Genomic DNA, 15,864 nt, shown 5'->3' with positions numbered 1-15,864 from the left:
CATATTTATTATTGTAAGTCCACTTAATCCGTTAAATAAAATTTAGCTCGAAGATAGTATTAAACAAAAACACACAAAAAACACATTAATAATGCTTATATCTAACTCAATCATTAAACCATATGTAACTCAGTTAACTTTTCCTGTTATAACAGAAATCACTATTATTTGCTAATATTCCGTATTAAAAGTTCGGAAGATTGCAAAATTAAAGCTCAATCACCGTTTCTTACGTTTTCGAATAAACCCTGACTCCTAAACCCAACACATGTATCCTTTCTAACTTAAATAAATACGCCGTTTAAAAAGCATTGGTTTAAAATAATATTCAATAATTAAATTGATACGTTTAGTAATAATAATCTAGTTCGATATAAAGATTTTCCAGTAGTATTATTACGAATGTGCTAAGTTCTTATTTCATTGAGAATTATTGCTTTATAATACAATACAGAAAACTAGGTCTATGTATAGAAAATTATCCATTTTACTGATGACATTGTTTTTATGCTTATTTGCAGTTTTGGACGTTCATAACACAGCAACCCACAATTAATTAGTCGATTTTCTGTGTAATAAATTAAGACATAAAAACTGCGGGGCACTACCCAAACTAATGTTCCCTATATTTTATTTGGCTCGAATAGATGAGAAGGGATGGAGATTTGCTTTGTTTTGATCACTGGACTCATGCAGTCATAACAGGAAAGATGTATTTCACTGATGCCGATATTGACGTTGTGAGACAATAAGAAATTACCTTCCACAGACGTTCATCGAGAGAAAATCCGAATTTACCGGCGCCCGTTTAAAGTTTAGAAAGCGGATATAGTTCATATCTGCGCGGTTCAGAAATTGGTTAGGGCAACGAAGGTGAAAATTACAAAGTGCGCTCCAAATGCCCACTCACAGCCAATATCCATCGCTGGCAAAGGTGCATTGATAGTAACAATTACATGAGGAAAAACTAAATTCTGGGGCAAGAATAGTAGTATCTCGTTATTTTAGTTAAACTATTACAAGTATTATGTAATAAGTTATATAATTTTCATTTTTCTAGCAATAAAATCTATATAAAATCTAGCTATTTGCATAATGAGAAAACATGTTAATATTATTTTTGTATTAGTTAGACTATATTTATTGAGTGTTTTTACGAGCTCGTTTATTTATGATTTTTACTATTTGATATGGAGATTATACACATTCTTCAAATTATTTTATCGTTTTATGTTGCTGTGAAATTATATTTATAAAAGACTTCACTGCTGATAACACATTTAAATAATTTTGCATAATTTAAAACGATGCATCCTAAAATGTAATTCGTTACCGATGATTATATAAAATCCTGTGTATGCATGAAAACAAAATATTGTCAAATAATAAACCTTCTACAAGTAAAGAATGTAAAACAGAGAAATAAGTTACACAAATTGTTCTAGTCGTATTCAAGCTTATTTTCTTGATTCTTTTGTCTAAATTCTCTCAAGTTTCACTTTTGATGTCAGTTGAAAGTGTGTATATTTTATTATATCGTTATAACACAACTATACGCAAAACTTCCCTCGTCGTTGGCATATCAGTGTATTCTGAAAAACCGTAAACGAAGCCCCCGGAAAAACGTCTGAAAACTTATTGAACGTTTTCAGGCTTTTACGGGCATACACAATTTTTTTTTTTTTTTTTTTTAATTCAATTTTCACCCCAAACAAGGCACAGTGCCACTTTGAAGCAGGGGGCTACTATTAGGGAATTAATGAGCGGGGTCATTATGAAGGGAGAAGAGTAGAAAGATGTTTGTTAACATTACACTTGAACTTCTGCATATCATTGCAGTTGGGAAAGCAGACTCCCGGAAGGGAGTTCCAAAGACCCACAGTTCTGGGGAAGAAACTATTGGAGTAAAAGGCTTTCTTGCACCTAGGGATCTCCACTGTAAAGGGATGAGACTTAGTAGCTTGTCGGGTTTGTCGGGGGTAGTTACGTCGGGGAGGTACAAGTGTTTGCAGTTCGTCAGAGCATTCACCATTAAAGTATTTGTAGAACAGGCAGAGGGATGCAACATCTCGTCGATGGGACAGAGGTTGAAGCCTAGATGACAGTTCAGGACCTATCAGGTTTGCGACTCTTTTTTGAACCCTGTCCAGGAGCGAGAGACAAGCAGCAGATGCACCAGCCCAGATGTGACAACAGTACTCCATACATGGGCGAATGGTTGCCTTATAGAGGTATAGGATACTGGCAGGCGTAAGTAGTTTTCTAGCACGGTAGAGGGAGCCAACCTTCCTTGCGGCAGCCTTGGCAATGCTCTCAATGTATCTATTCCAGCTCATATTCCCTGTAAACGTTAGGCCGAGGAGTTTAAAAGAAGTACTTTCAGGCAATGTGTTCTTGGCCATTGCTATTGGTGGTAGAGAAGGTTTCTTGTAGTTATTGAAGGAAACAAGCTTAGTCTTAGCAGCATTGAATGAGACCAACCATTTTTGTCCCCATTCCACTACGGATTGGAGGTCATCCTCTAGTGTTTCTGCCATTTTCTTGGATATGTGTTCATTTGTTTTCCCCTCATATCTGTTATAGAGAGTGGTGTCATCGGCAAATATACCCATCTCCGAAACAATATTATCAGGGAGGTCGTTTATGAATATCAGGAACAATAGAGGTCCAAGGATAGACCCCTGAGGCACTCCCGCATTTATGTCATATTGTTTGGATGTACGTCCGTCGAGGACAACTTTGATTTTTCTATTACTTAAGAAGGATTTAATTACATTATGAATTCTTCCAGTGATTCCATATGATCTAATTTTCCTTAGAAGACCATCGTGCCATACCCTGTCAAAAGCCTTAGATATATCAAGGGCCACCGCTCTACCCTCCCCTGTTTTATCCAATGAACGGTATATACGTTCAGAAACTACAGTTAAGATATCTGCTGTTGAACGGGCTTGCCTGAATCCATATTGTTTGTCAGTCAAGAGTTTAGCAGCTGTTAGGTGCTGGACTAGGGCTTTATTAACTAAGGACTCAAATATTTTGGCGAAAAGCGGGGGGAGGCTAATGGGGCGATAATTTAGTGGGTCAGTTCTTTCACCAGAATTCTTGAAGACTGGTTCCACAGAGGCGGTTTTCCAGCAGTCGGGAAAACAAGATTCGTTAAGGCATTTATTGTAAAGTTTGGACAGAACTGGAGCAACCTCGGCAGAGCATTTTTTTAATAGCACAGCCGGGATGAGATCTGGTCCACATGCTTTAGAGGTGTCTAGGTTGTCGCACTTGTACAAATTCAGTATGTTATTTTATGATTTCATGTTGAAATTGAAAACTGCAGCATAAACTGGAATACACCTAACAAAATAGTTATTGTCACAGCTATTAAATTTCAAATATGCAAAATGGACGCAGACACTTTAGAAGAACGATGTAGTATTAACGTGTGTTTTTAACTTGGAAAAAGACATAGAAACGTATAAAATGCTCCAGACTGCTTTTTTGTCAATCTGGCATGAATCGAGCATAAGTTTTTTAATTGCATAAGAGATTCAAGGAAGGCAGCGAGTATGTGAGAAATGATGAGAGGTATGACAGGAGAGACAATGTCTGAATACCAGAACTGATTAGCCAAATAAAGAATGACATGGATAAGGGCCGTCGTGTTTCTATAGAGTAAATAAGTGGACAATTTGATGTCAGTGTAGGAACTGTACACACAATAAGTCACGTGGAACTGAGAATGCGGAAGATTAACGCGAATATCTCAGTCCACAATGTTATTCCGTTCACATACTTTTTGAACAAAACAGTCATTATGACTGTTTTTAACTTTTATAGTCCAAACATTATTAATTATGGCATTTGGTTATCAAATGAGCTAAATACAAAAATAAGATGCTGGCCTTATGAGACAATTTCGGAGATAGAAGTGGATGTGCTGAAGCTTATATAAACATTTACACAAAACAACTACCATAGGGTCTTCAGGAAGTTGTACTGAAGCCAGGAGAAATTCCTTAGAAATGGGGACTAGAATTTCATGCGTGTACTAACAATAAATGTTCCCATACGAATATAATCTAGGAACTTATAGAAAGCACTTCGTACATGTCTACAGAAATAACGAATTTTTATTCTAAATGATTTCATGTTTTGCTTGAATCATTATACATATGTTTACCGTTTATTTTTGGATAAAAATTATTTTTTTAAGATTTGAGATGTTCGAAAAAACTTTGACTATTTACGAATTACTCTCAAAACGAAATTTTACATGAGTAATAAGCTTTTTCATCAGTAATAAATGTTGCATTTTGAGTTATTTTATTGCGTGAAGTCAAAATAACATGGCAGTATTACGCTTCACGATGCTTCTTGCAATGCATTAACAAGTTCACATCTTCACTGAGTGCCGGGGCATGTGGTTTATCCTGTCCAATCTCAACCGAAATGACTGTGAAAGTAATTAATATTTTTCTACAAATTAATGTTTAATTAATTTCGGAAAATCAATATCGACATTTTCGCTTTACATGCAATATATTTACTTCCAAGTACAGTTTGTATTTTCTAGCTGTAAACTGAATTAGAAATAAAATATTTTAAATTGAAATATGTTACATATTTGTATTAAAAATGACGCATTATACTCGGCAGTGTTTTTAAATTTTACAAACATTTTAATATTTTTACTATGCTCAATAATAATCGACACATATTTTATGGCTAATAATATAATAGTTTATATGTTATAAAATGGGAGCAACGTCTGGTAGACGGACATGTGGCAAATATGTATAGTATTCGATGAATGCCGTTTTTACTCATACCTGGTCAATAACGGATATAACGATAATGTATTGATTCAAAATGTGTATCTTTTAAAAGGCGTCATTTAGGGATGAGTAGTTGCATAGCATGTTTTCCATGTTTAAAAAGTTACAATTATGCAATAATGGCGTTTGTTATTTTTACAGTAAAGTTTCTATTTCATATATGTAGATGAGCAGTGAAAACATCAAATAATTTCTATAACAAAAACAAAACAAAACACAAAAGGTATTTAATATGAATTTTTAATGTTGGTTGTATATCTAGTTAATAAAACACACACACATTATATCTATATATGCATATATATATATATATATATATATATATATATATATTATATGTTATAATATAGACAACATAAATGTGGCATATTAATATACTTTAGATTTAGTGCATACCATCTATGTTGATGGGATGCTCGTCCAAACTGTCGACATCATCTCCTTTTAGGCGCACAAGATTAGGATCTGGAAAAGAATATATAAATTATTATTTCATTACCGTCATTTATGACCATAAATTTTATTGTATGAGATTACAAATATAAATTGCTACCCGGGGAATGATCAATGATAATCTTTCAATTAGTCAATCATAATTTTCTGATATTTTTAGAAAGGCAATTATTGTTTATTTTGATTTTTCTGGCTATTTTTCACATCTTCGGTATTACTTTACAAACTTTTCGCCGAAAACGACTATCAACCACCACCTGGCGAACCAGTTGTGTATTAGATAGGGTACTTTCTATAAATGCAGTTATAAAAGTTACATTTCTAAAAATCTACATTGTGGGTTACACTCGAATTTCTATGATGAATTACTGAGAAGATTTACTAGGTCATTAATGATAGAACGAAAAGACTGAACACCTTGGAATAAATAACTGATTTTGTTCAAAAGTTGTTGTCAGTTCTTTAGTTTAGCAGGAGGAGCTTAGGCGTGTATAAAATACATCTGAAGAATTCATGGTTTACATCGATCGACACGTCGCGAATAACTGTCCAAATTAGAATATTATTATGGAGAAACCAAATAATACCAAATCAGAAATAATTGTTACAAATAAAATATTTTATTAGTCTTTCTAATTCTCACTCCCGTATGCATTCATAATCTTGTACATTGAATGACATTGTCTCAATAATTTACAACAATATTCTTTAAACGCTACCGAAATTTTGTCTCGAACATTAACCACTGAAGTAATTACTCGGAATATAATCCAATGTAATTTTTGATAAATTGAAAACGACTCGTGTATAACATAATATTAGAAATAAAAGGGCATATCATCACTATAACTTTATTTTGTAATTGAAACTTGACTATATAGTTAAACTGGCATTTATTTGATGTAGCCGTATTCAGCATTAATCACCACTTCAATACCGGTCTAGAACTTGGAGCAAACATCTTCTACAAGTGCTGGCTAACACGCTGAGGATACTCGGCGAATACTCAGAAAATACTCGGCGGATGACTGTGATCAATCTGTCTGTGGTGTTGTGGAAATCATGTTTGTGGTATTTTCGACGTGTGACAAACTGAATTTGTTCATCGGATTCAGATCAGGTAGAAAGCATGCTAGTTATTGGATTTGTATGCCAGCGTCAAGTCCTGCTTCCACTCTCAGGATCGGTCGGCGGTCACCTGATTCCACGAGGGAATCATCACATTCTTCATGACATCCACGTACACTTGGTGTTGACTTTCAAGCCGAGTTCGAAGATATAAAGTGGAATGATCTGGCCCTCACTTTAAACCACACCAAAGACAATACCTATGTCCTGGAGTTTGGTCGAGCTGTTCTCCCCATTGTAGAACCGTCAAGATTGGCATATTGAGGGTGCGGGCAATGGTTCTTGTTCTCATAACATTCATCGGAAGAGATCATGCGTTGAACAGTATATAATCTCCGATCTCGCGCCTGGGACATTTTGTCACTTTCAGACATGATAAAAGGCTTCTATCACGCTTTGGATATCTACGCAACTGGCCAACTCCTAGATGTCTACAACAAAAGGTGGTACTGGTTTTCGCTACACGGATATAGAACAACGTCGTCTGTTTTAATTCTATAATTTCACTCTGTACAATCCAGTACACAACTCTCCTCATTGAACAATAAATATACAGTTACAATAAAAAGTAAATGGATAAAAAATAAGTACGTGAAAGAATAACAAATGTAAAAATATAGAGGATACACGTAGTAATATGATAGGGTGATTTTTTTGGCTTGAAATGAAATATGAAAATAATTGCTGACTAGTATTAAAATTGTTCTTGATTGTAAAGGGATAATAGGGAAAAATTGGTGCAGATCAGATATATTTTTGTGAAGGCAGAAAAACATTGATAAGCTTGTGATAAAAGCATAAAAATACAAATGAATATACTGACATAAAAAATAAGATAATATAATTGTCATAAAAATGTTAACATACTTATAATAGCCATAATTATATTAATCAAAAAAGTAAGAAATAGTGATAATAGTAATTTTATAATGACAGCAATAAAACAGTAGACAATAATGCAACATAAGCTTGTTATGATAAAATTTCTTCGAATAAAATAAAAATAGTGCAAAAACAGATTATTAATATGATTATAGAGGCAAATATTATTTGAGGAAAGTCTGACGAATGAGATGTTTCAACGGAAAAAACGGGGATAATTAAATGAGGACGAATCAATTATAAATTAAAAGAGAAACAAGGGTTAATATACATATATTAGACATATATACCTAAGCAAAAAGCCATTAAGTGCAGATAGAGATTTGTGTACGTAAAAGATCAATCTCGATGTAATCGTTTAATGCTGCAAAACTGATCAGTTTGCGATCTAGTAGGTCAGTTTCTTTATTGTATGTACTCCTAACTATATGAATATGCAGTAATAAGAAAACGCTCAGAAATATTTGGTAAACGAGTTCTTAGATAACTGTACACATTATCCATGTGTTAGCATTGCGTAGGATTCGCTCATAAAAGTACATAACTTTCGGCCTAGATTGGGATAATTTTCTTATATTATATTGACATTTCTACCGGTATTATGCTGGATTCGACGATAAGTATGACAACAAGTAATGCGCAAAAATGAAAATTCCATGGTTAAGTCTCACCTTTGTACTACAAGATTAACAAGTAAATCTTTCATTGGATATGCTAGAGTAGAATGCGGATATTATGTATCTACGGGACAGCAGAACTAAAAAAATAACTTAAAGCTTGCAGGAAAATGTCGATTGACATAGCTAGTGAAATATAAAATTCAAAAGCGATTTGTTCAGTTAATCGTTTGGAATTGAAACAACGCTAATAAAAAACGGCAACCACTTTAACATATTTAATATATTTACAGGAAAATTAAGACTGGATTCCCCGCTATATAATTAAATTTAAAAAATAATCAATCGAAATCGGTTAAATCGTCAATGTTTCTATCAAATCTATTGATTGTTTATTCTAGTTGAGGGGCGCTGCCGGTGCAGTGGAGAGAATATTCACATACCTCCCCGCTGTGATGTAATCAATAAAACATCGTAGTTTTATTTGGATTGTACATCATCTTCTCTTTAATTTCTAAAAAGAATAATTTATATATATATATATATATATATATATATATATATACATATATATATATATATTTAAATAATGGAGTAGTCACCAGCAATGTGTATTTTTTAACATTATTTTAGTAAAAGACACACACACACGCGCGCATACAACCAAACACAGACACAACACCCCTATCTCTGTGTGTTTTACTAAAATAATGTTAAAAAATACACATTGTTGGTGACTACTCCCTTATTTAAATATACGCCTTTCTTTCGTTGGAATTTATTAACCCATTTTATATATATATATATATATATATATATATATTTATATATATATATATATATATATATATATATATATATATATATATATAATGGCTTGAATTTAAGTTTTAAATGCTAACGTCACTTGTCCTGTTTCACTTTTGGTCTAAACAGAGCCATACATTTCTAACACCTCTCGATTATATTAGCAAGCCTCACAGTGATTTTATATGCATAGTGTTTCTCTTTGTGCTCAGACAATGGTTTGGATTTAAGTTTAAAATGTACAAGTCAAGTAAGAAAGGTCAATTGTACTACAAATAGAAACATTCATTTCGAAAATGTCCTTGTCATATCAAAGACTATACTGTTGATTTTATATGCTGGTAATACAACTTCTCGAATACAGTTGTAATGTTAGAATTTATATGGTATTTAGTTTGTTCAAAATCGTTTGTTAATTCGTCCATGTGTTTCGCTTGTCAATACTTATTGTAGACATTCATCTATAATATAAATATCATATGTCTGTTTAAATGTATGTATGTATGTATGCTTACAACTTTCGACGGAGGCGACAGAGGCGGTATATTTTTGGTATCGTTTTGAAGCTTGGCACTTCGGACGACAAATATCCAAGAATTGCCTAAAAGCCTTAAATCTTACACCCTCACCCGGGTACTGTTCTGCAGGGGGAGGTCGTATTTTCGCCGATATTTTCCATAGTCTTCTACTCTTTGCGATTGACTATGCTTTATTTAAACATTTGTCATTTTAAGTTTGGCGATGGGCGCAACAGTAAAGACGTCAATATTTTTTCACGTATTTCTCCTTCTTCATAGTACGGGTTCGAGCCTTCTTGCCTACTACTGCTTTTTTTTTTGGCTCAACACGCACCTACAACACCCGGGCAACGCCGGTCACCCAAGCTAGTTTACAATAAAACACTGAGCGTATAGGGCGCGCGTTAAAATATCAGCAGCAGCAATATCACAGCTGACTAGCAAAAATGTAACCAGCAAATTGAGCGAGTGTGCGTGCATTAACGCAATAGGAAAGATGAGAAAAAAAACGGAGAAAAAACGACAGCTCGTATTCAAGCATAGAAAAGAGAAGAGCGTTCAATCGGGGAAGATAGACGTGTGAACTCGAATCCGAGGGAGCACTGGCTAGTTCCAGTATTACGTGGCTAGGAGAGAGACTTTTTAAAGAAGCTCAAGTAATATGACAAAGCGTTTAACACGCATGTGTGTACGGAAAGTGTTTTGAAAAATAATGAAGATCTACAAGTAAATGCATGTCATTTGCAGTATAAACAATGCCGAAAATGATTTTTTATTGATATCTTTATGTATATTCTATTGTGACGGCATCAGACAAAGAGCAGTCCAAGTTGTTGAAATGAATCCACCATGTTACAAAGAAAAATATTTTAAAACACTGCCAGATACATAAATTACATTAGTGAGAATTAATTTTATAACTGGGTAAACATATTCAAAGACAAATTTCCTTATCTTTATATCTATGAAAGCGAATTTGTCTGTTTCTGTGTGTGTATATATATATATATATATATATATATGTGTGTGTGTGTGTGTGTGTGTGTGTGTGTGGGTGTGTGTGTGTGTGTGTGTACATTTCCCTTCAAAACCACTCTGCCATTTTTAAGTCTCCAAACACAAGATTTGACATAAGAGGTATTGAGATTTGGGAAAATCATTTTCATTCGTTTTCGAACCTACATTTGTCTGTCAAGCGGCCAGAGGTTATCGATTGACCTTTGAAATTCTACCCAACTCCACTGCTTTTAAAAGTAGTTTTCTTGAACATAGATAAAACTTTTAGTTTGATTTGCGTCAGAAAACAATAATGGGTAAGGGTGGAAAATTGGGGTCAACTTTAAAAAAGATTTCCTCTCCGGTCTCTACTCAATTACTCAGAAAATTTTTCGTCTATACATCGAAAATTTTACAAAAGTGTATTGAGATAGGGCAAGGTTTAAAGGCGGTGTTGCAGCAAATTTATATAATATATATATATATATATATATATATTATGTATATATATGTATGTGGGTGTGTGGGTGAGTGTCTCTATATATATATATATATATATATATGTGTGTGTGTGTGTGTGTACGTATGTGCGTGTGTGCTAGCAGTTCAGCATGGCTTTGCTCGGGCACTATGTACTGTTCATAAATTTATATATATATATATATACATATATATGTATATATGATGATTGCAACGTCTTGCCAGACGCGTGCCACTCCCTCAGACACTTAAAGTCCATGACCCCAAATGCCTGAGGAAGTAGCTATACAAAGATGATGTTATAGAGTCTTAGTTTTATAAGACAGCTAAATCCTTCTCTCGGTTCAAAATGTTGAGATCCAGCAACAGCAAGAGAAAGATATCCAGCAACGAATTAAACTGTAAACCAGCTTAATGTGTGTATTGGTTTCCCGCTTTCTCTTTGTTTCTAAGTCAGAAATTTGCTTCTCCTAGAAAGGGGGGCTTCATCACGGCTTATGAGAGACCTCTCCACCCCAATATATATATATATATATATATATATATATATATATATATATATATATATATATATATATCAAAACGATACCAAAAATATACCGCCTCTGTCGCCTCCGTCGAAAGTTGTAAGCATACATACATACATACATTTAAACAGACATATGATATTTATATTATAGATGAATGTCTACAATATGTATTGACAAGCGAACACATGGACGAATTAACAAACGATTTTGAACAAACTAAATACCATATAAATTCTAACATTACAACTGTATTCGAGAAGTTGTATTACCAGCATATAAAATCAACAGTATAGTCTTTGATATGACAAGGACATTTTAGAAATGAATGTTTCTATTTGTAGTACAATTGACCTTTCTTACTTGACTTGTACATTTTAAACTTAAATCCAAACCATTGTCTGAGCACAAAGAGAAACACTATGCATATAAAATCACTGTGAGGCTTGCTAATATAATCGAGAGGTGTTAGAAATGTATGGCTCTGTTTAGACCAAAAGTGAAACAGGACAAGTGACGTTAGCATTTAAAACTTAAATTCAAGCCATTATATATATATATATATATATATATATATATATATATATATATATATATATATATATATAAAATGGGTTAATAAATTCCAACGAAAGAAAGGCGTATATATATATATATATTAAAAAAAAGGTTTGACGCAGATCCAGGTAACCTATATCTTAAATTTTAAGCGTTTAGCCCTTAAACAGGCGCAAAAGTATGGCAGAGTCTCCAAGGCCAACCTTTTTGCACTTTAAAGTCTTAGCAGGAAAATTTGGGGCTGAAAAGCCATTAAAGTCTTGCTGCATGTCTTAATACCCTTTATGTAAAATATACAGTATGTAGACCTAAAATTTGTGAAATATTTTGCAATTACCGCCAAGGCTAAGATTTTTAGAACTTTTAGCTCTTGATAGCCAAAAACAGTTGAAGATGCTTGCCCTGTTTGAATACACATTATTTAAAATTTTAAATGTTTAGACCAAAAATTTTCTGAAAGAGGTTTTTAACGCAATTTTTACCTGGTAACATTTATTGGTTTGGAACTGAACCAGTTTAAAAAGTTTGATCCATGCCTAAATAACTGACATATAAAATTTCAATTGGCGAAGGACTTTGGTAGAGTTTTCAAACGAAAATCATAAAAATTTGAACCCTTTGCCATCAAAATTTATGGCTGAAAACTACTCGAAATAATTTTCCCAAATCTCAATACATCTTATGTCAAATCTTGAGTCTGTAGACTGAAAATTGATATAGTTATCTGGTAAGAAATGTACACACAGACAGACACACACCGACATTTCACTTATATAGATACGTAGACTAGCAGTTCTATCCGGCTTTGGTCTTGTACTGCTCATAACGTTATATTAAAAGTGTGCAAATGTACTGTCTTTCTATATAATATGCTTCTTAAACTACCATAGCGAAAAGTTGGTAGTGCCGCAGAACTTAGTTACTTTTACCCCGATTTAAGCCCCTTGTATTTAGTGCTGTAAGCTTCCATCCAATAAAAAAGTTTCACTGATGTACAAGTAAATGATAGCTAACATTTTAAGTGGTTAAACTCAAAATTAGCGGAATAGTTTTGTAGAGTCAGCAAAGGTCAATTATTTAAACTTTGACCTCTTAGCAGCCAAATTTTCTCCCCCAAAACTGCTAACAATCTTGCTCCATGTCTGCATAGACTTTATGAAAAATTTCAAATGTTTAGACAAAAAATTAGCTGCGAAGTTGGTTCGATACACAAAGATCAGATTTTTTAAAACTTTAACACTTTACAGACAAATTCTCAGCCAAAAACTGAGTACGAAGCTTACGCCCTGTCTTAATAGCCTCAATGTACAATTTAAAATGTTCGCCTAAAATCGACTGACTAATTTGGTAGAGACTGCAGATGGCAATTTCTTTTTACTTTGACCCCAATTTTGACATCGTAAGTGGTATTGCCCTGGGCTCAACCCAAATTAAAAAGGTTAGCCCATGTCCATGCCCAATGAACTTACATTCAAAATTTCAAATGTTTATACCCAAAATTAGTGGAGTAGATTGGTAGAGTTTCAACTGCGAAATTATTGAACTTTAAGCCATTGACAGAAAAAATTCTGACCGAACGAAGTAACACATTTAGCATTACAGTTTTACGATATGAAAGACATTTATTATTTTAAATATGTTGCCGTATTTTTAGTTTCTTATCTCAATACCCCTTCTGTTTAATCTCGAAGCTCTAGTTTGAAAAATCGACAGTTATTTGGTAGGAAATGCACACACTCATACACTCACAGAGAGATAATTCCACTTTCGTAGATATATAGATAGATAAATATGTGTGTGTTTTTTCTCACTTAATTAGTTGTGTAGAGTTTCGATAATTAGTGTATAAGGCGCGGGTGATGGCAAACATTTCTTCATCGAATTAAGTAGCAAATGGTTTCTTTGAATGTTTTGAGACAACATGCACTACTAATGCCAATAACATTCAAGTATTACCCCAATATAACCAACGCCTTCCAGATCCGTTATAGGACTGCACAGTACCTATGTATTGAGTAAATATATCAATTTCAGTGTCAGTTCCTCATCTGTTTTCTGGTCCCTATGTAAGTGTATTAGTTTACAAATTGTATTACATGGAGTTATCTATCAAATCTTCATATAAGTAAGTGACCCAAAACACGGATTGTTCCTAGTATTTGTCTTCCTCCTTAGCATCTTACGCAACGTTTATTTCGTACTTACCATTTCCGACTCTCTCTTTCAGCATGCAGTAACCGTAACCAGCTGGAATGCGGGTATCGCCGATGACTTTGTAGCATTTGGGATGTGGGTTTCCATTGGCAACGTCTGATGCTCCTTTACGAGAAATAAAAACAAAACGGTAAACGAAAAAAACTGTACACATGATATATAGCGTTATAGTGTACTTTATTCATTATTGTAATCGATATTTTAAAAAGATTTAGACAGAGAAACACCTTACAAATATTTTCAGGGTTTAATTTATGTTACAAATAAATTCACATTTATGGCCGTTTCTCAAAATATACAACCTCTATATAATAGGTTACCTTGTCGCTTGTGATGTGGGAATTGATTACCTTTCTATTTTATTTTGGGTAAAAAAAAAATATCTCCAATCAAACATTGGTCTATTTGATAGGACAATAGTATATTTTACTAAACATCTAACAGCTAATTACGAGGGGCGTGCAATAAGTAATGCCACTTACCCACTTCCCATTGCAGTAGAGCAACGAAACTTGGCACAGTGATTAGTCTTTCTCTACATAGCAACCAAGAGGCATGCATTTCTCCCATCGTTTGATGTATTTTTGGAGAGAGTTTTTGTAGAATACCCTCGGTTGGTCCTCAAACCACGGCGTGACTTCAGAAATCAAGGTTGCATCATCTGGAGAGCGATTCCCTTTCAAAAACAACTTCATGGTTGGGAAGAGGTGAAATTCAGAGGGTGCACGGTCAGAAGAGTAAGGAGGGTGGGGAAATTTCCATAACCACACGCCCTTGCTTCTGATGTGGGGACATGCCAGTTGTGGATCTGAACGTTGTCCTGCAGGAGGAGGGTAGCTTTGCTGAGCTTGCGCCGCCTCTTGACTTTGATAGCTTTCATTAATTCCCTCAAAAGTGAAGCATAATAGGCTCTTGCCATTGTGGAACCCTTTGCCAGAAAATCTGTCATCACTACTCCGTCTTTGTCCCAGAAGACTGTGAGCATGACCTTGCCAGCGGAGGGCTGCACCCTTGCCTTTTTTGGAGGTGGTGAGTTCAAGTGCTTCCACTGCATTGACTGGGCTTTTGTCTCTCGATCATAGTGATGGAACTAAGTTTTATCCTGTGTAATCAGTCTTTTGTAAAAACTTTGACTCATCTTTTTGGCACATCTCCAAATTCATCCTCGAGCACTCGACGTTTTCTCGCTTCTGGAATGGTGTAAGCAACAGAGAAATCCATATGGCGGACACCTTATCATATGCAACTTGTCAGGAATGATAGTTTTCACAAACCTTGCGCTAATCTTAACATCTTGGGCTTTTTGGCGAATAATAATGCGCCGATCTTCAAAAATGGCAGCCTCAACTTGATGGACAAATGCCTCATCAATGGCAGAAGGGGGGCTAACAGGTCTGTTTTCACAGACTTCCGTCCAGGTTAGAATTCACGATGCCAGCGTTTTACAAGGTCATATGATGGGGCATTATTACCATAAGTTTCTTTCATCTCATCAAAAGTCTCCTGTGGTGTGCGTCCTTTCAAATACAAAAAAAAACGGATCACTGCTCGACATTCAACAGGCTCCATTTCACACCTGACTCAGTTCAAACACATGTAAAACAGAAACCACAATTATTTCAGAGTTGTAATTGGCCAGAGAGAGTTCAGAGTTGTAATTGGCCCGTAGATATAAAAATTATTGCACGTGCAAAATTTCAGCTAGATCAGACAACTGGACGTGGGTCAGGGGCATTACTTATTGCACGCCCCTCGTATGGAAGAATATAAATAACTTTATATGTTCTGAAACTACTGTCGTAAAATGATGATGCGTTCGTTGATACCATTTTAATCACAAATAAATGGATAC

General features: G+C 34.4%; 1 protein-coding gene across 1 annotated transcript in view; it reads right to left on the bottom strand.

Annotated features, from left to right (window-relative positions):
- Window positions 1-5,056: 5,056 nt before the first annotated feature.
- LOC145294225 (uncharacterized) overlaps window positions 5,057-15,864 on the bottom strand; it is a 28,586-nt gene continuing 17,778 nt past the window's right edge. The window contains exons 4-5 of the mRNA XM_080141331.1: window positions 14,004-14,117; window positions 5,057-5,297 (exon numbers count right to left, since the gene is read on the bottom strand). Of these exons, the coding sequence (XP_079997457.1) occupies window positions 5,218-5,297; window positions 14,004-14,117 (194 nt within the window). The 3' untranslated portion in view covers window positions 5,057-5,217. The remainder of the gene's footprint in view (window positions 5,298-14,003; window positions 14,118-15,864) is intronic.

Source organism: Euprymna scolopes, chromosome 15, assembly GCF_053919585.1.
Source record: "Euprymna scolopes isolate OS-2025 chromosome 15, ASM5391958v1, whole genome shotgun sequence".
Taxonomy (NCBI): Eukaryota; Metazoa; Mollusca; class Cephalopoda; order Sepiida; family Sepiolidae; genus Euprymna; species Euprymna scolopes.
This window is presented reverse-complemented; position numbering and strand designations above follow the sequence as displayed.